This window comes from Nicotiana tomentosiformis, chromosome 7 (genome assembly GCF_000390325.3).
Source record: "Nicotiana tomentosiformis chromosome 7, ASM39032v3, whole genome shotgun sequence".
Taxonomy (NCBI): Eukaryota; Viridiplantae; Streptophyta; class Magnoliopsida; order Solanales; family Solanaceae; genus Nicotiana; species Nicotiana tomentosiformis.
The window spans coordinates 27,541,268-27,544,085 of record NC_090818.1 but is presented as its reverse complement, the minus strand read 5'-3'; the positions used below and the strand labels follow the sequence as shown (position 1 = coordinate 27,544,085).

The 2,818-nt window shown below is 48.0% G+C and overlaps 1 protein-coding gene across 1 annotated transcript; it reads left to right on the top strand.

The window, feature by feature from the left end:
* Window positions 1-1,327: 1,327 nt before the first annotated feature.
* LOC138895385 (uncharacterized) lies at window positions 1,328-1,903 on the top strand. The gene has a single exon (XM_070180069.1). It carries the CDS (start codon window positions 1,328-1,330, stop codon window positions 1,901-1,903), a length of 576 nt encoding a protein of 191 aa, XP_070036170.1.
* The last annotated feature ends 915 nt before the right edge of the window (window positions 1,904-2,818 follow it).

Sequence of the window (2,818 nt, the reverse complement as noted above, 5' to 3'; positions counted from 1 at the left end):
AATTTCACTTCTTTGATTCCTTGTCGTGCGAAATTGTTGACTTCGAAATTCTAAACTTCTGTATTCTATTCTCTCACAGATGGTGAGGACACGTACATGCGGATCTGATGACCAGGCACCCGTGCCCCCTGCTAGAGCCGCGAGAGGCCGGGGCAAGAGTAGAGGCCGGGGACGTCCATGCGGTGCAGCCAGAGCACATGCACAAGCTGCTACAGAGGAGCCCCCAGTAGCTTCAGTTGGAGGGCAGGCACCTGAGGTACCTGTTGCTGCACCAGCCCTCTAGGAGACTCTATCCCAGTTTCTGAGCATGTTAAGCACCTTAGCTCAGGCTGGATTGATTCCACTTCCTCTTGCCACATCTCAGGCCGGGGGAGGAGCACAGACTCCCGTCGCCGGTACCCCAAAGCATCGAGTTCAGGTAGACCAGGATCCAGAGATCATACCAGTGCAGCCGGTAGCCCCAGTTCAGCCCAAGGTTAGGGCAGCAGTTTCAATGGCAGAGCAGCTCATACTTGAGAGGTACAAGAAGTACCACCCTCCTACCTTTAACGGATTGGCGTCAAAGGAAGCCTAAGGATTTTTGGAGGAGTGTCACCGTATTCTCTGTACTATGGATGTAGCGGAGTTGAGTGGGATTTCTTTTACTATATTCCAGCTTAGAGGAGCAACCTATCAGTGGTGGCGTCCTTATGAGTTGGGTAGTCCGGCTGATGCAGCTTCACTTATATGGACTTAGTTCTCGAATATGTTTTTGAGTGAGTATGTTCCTCAGAGCCTTAGGGACGCATGGCGCTTGGAGTTTGAGCAGTTGCACCAGGGTGCTATGACTGTGTCAAAGTATGCAGTTCATTTCAACGATTTGGCCCGACATGCACCGGGCTTGGTTACCACAATTTGAGAGAGGGTTCATTGGTTTATTGAGGGACTCCACCTCAATATCCGGATTAGTATGGCCAGGGTGTTGGAGATGGATATTTCTTATCAGCAGGTTGTGAGTATCGCCAGGAGATTGGAGGGCATGCTTGCCCGGGATAGAAAGGAGAGAGAGGCCAAGAGGTCTCGAGAGACTAGTTCTGATTCTGGTGCTCGTGCCCTAGCAGCTCGCCATGGTAGGGGTTATGTGAGTCACCCCATTCATTTAGCTCTTCTAGCAGCTAGTGGTGTTCCAGTCCCTTCTAGGCCCCAGGAGCCTTATTATGCACCGCCAGTATCTAGTGTGCCTCCTGCACAGGGTGTTCCCAGCGGCCAGTCCAGCAGACTTGTCTCGATCCAGTCACATCAGTCACACCCTTCGAGATCTTGTTTTGAGTGTGGCGACACCCGCCATATGGTGAGGGATTGCCCCAGATTTAGGAGGGGTGTACCTCCACAGACTTCTCAGGCACAACGTGCTCCACCGGGTCCTCAGGCTATGATTCCAGCACTAGCTACCGTCCCACCTGCTCAGCCAGCTGGAGGTGGAGGTTGGGGAGATCGAGGTTACCCTAGAGGGGGAGGCCAGGCCAGATATTATGCTCTTCCGGCTCATACAGAGGTAGTTGCTTCCGACTCTGTCATTACTGGTATTGTTCTGGTCTGTCATAAAGAAGCGGCGGTCTTATTTGATCCAGGATCTACATATTCCTATGTGTCCTCTTATTTTACCCCGTATTTGGGCATATCTCGGGATTCTTTGAGTTACCCTATTTATGTGTCTACTTATGTGGGAGTTTCTCTTGTTGTGAACCGCGTGTATCAGTCGTGTTTGATTGCTCTTAGTGGTTTTGAGACCAGAGCCAATTTATTATTACTCAGCATAGTAGAATTTGATGTGTTCTTAGGCATGGACTGGTTGTTGCCCCATTATGCTATTCTTGATTGTCACGCTAAAATTGTGACGCTGGCTATGCTAGGATTACCGTGATTTGAGTAGAGAGGTACCTTAGAGTATACTCCCAACAAAGTTATTTCATTTCTTAAAGCTCAACGAATGGTTGAGAAGGGGTGTGACGCGTATCTAGCTTATGTGAGGGATGTCAATATTGATGCCCCTACAGTTGAGTCAGTTCCAGTATTAAGGGACTTTCTAGATGTGTTTCTAGCTGATCTTCCGGGCATGCCGCCCGACAAAGATATTGATTTTGGCATTGATTTATTGCCGGGCACTCAGCCCATTTTTATTCCTCCATATCGTATGGCTCTTCTTGAATTGAAAGAGTTGAATGAGCAGTTACAAGAGTTGCTTGATAAGGGCTTCATTCGGCCCAGTGTGTCACCTTGGGGTGCTCCTGTCTTATTTGTGAAGAAGAAGGATGGTTCTATGCAAATGTGTATTGATTACCTCCAGTTGAACAAAGTTACAGTGAAGAACATGTATCCATTACCTCTTATTGATGACTTGTTTGATCAGTTACAGGGTGCCAGGGTGTTTTCCAAGATTGACTTGCGTTCACGCTATCATCAGTTGAAGATTCAGGAGCCAGATATTCCGAAGAATGCTTTCAGGACTCAATACGGTCACTATGAGTTCCTTGTGATGTCATTTGGGCTGACCAATGCCCCAACAGCTTTTATGCAGTTGATGTACAGTATGTTTCGGCCATATCTTGACTCATTCGTCATTGTGTTTATTGATGACATTTTGGTGTACTCCCGGACTCGGGAGGATCATGAGAATCACCTGATGACTGTGCTTCGGACCCTGAAAGAAAAGAAGTTATATGCAAAATTTTCAAACTGTGAGTTTTGTCTAGACTTAGTGGCATTCTTGGGCCATGTAATATCGAGTGATGGGTTCTAGGTGGATTCGAAGAAGGTTGAAGCAGTGCAGAGTTGGCCT

What these genes read in the sequence shown, in the direction of transcription:
- LOC138895385 (XM_070180069.1), top strand. Translation starts at nt 1,328, where the DNA reads ATGGTGAGGGATTGCCCCAGATTTAGGAGGGGTGTACCTCCACAGACT.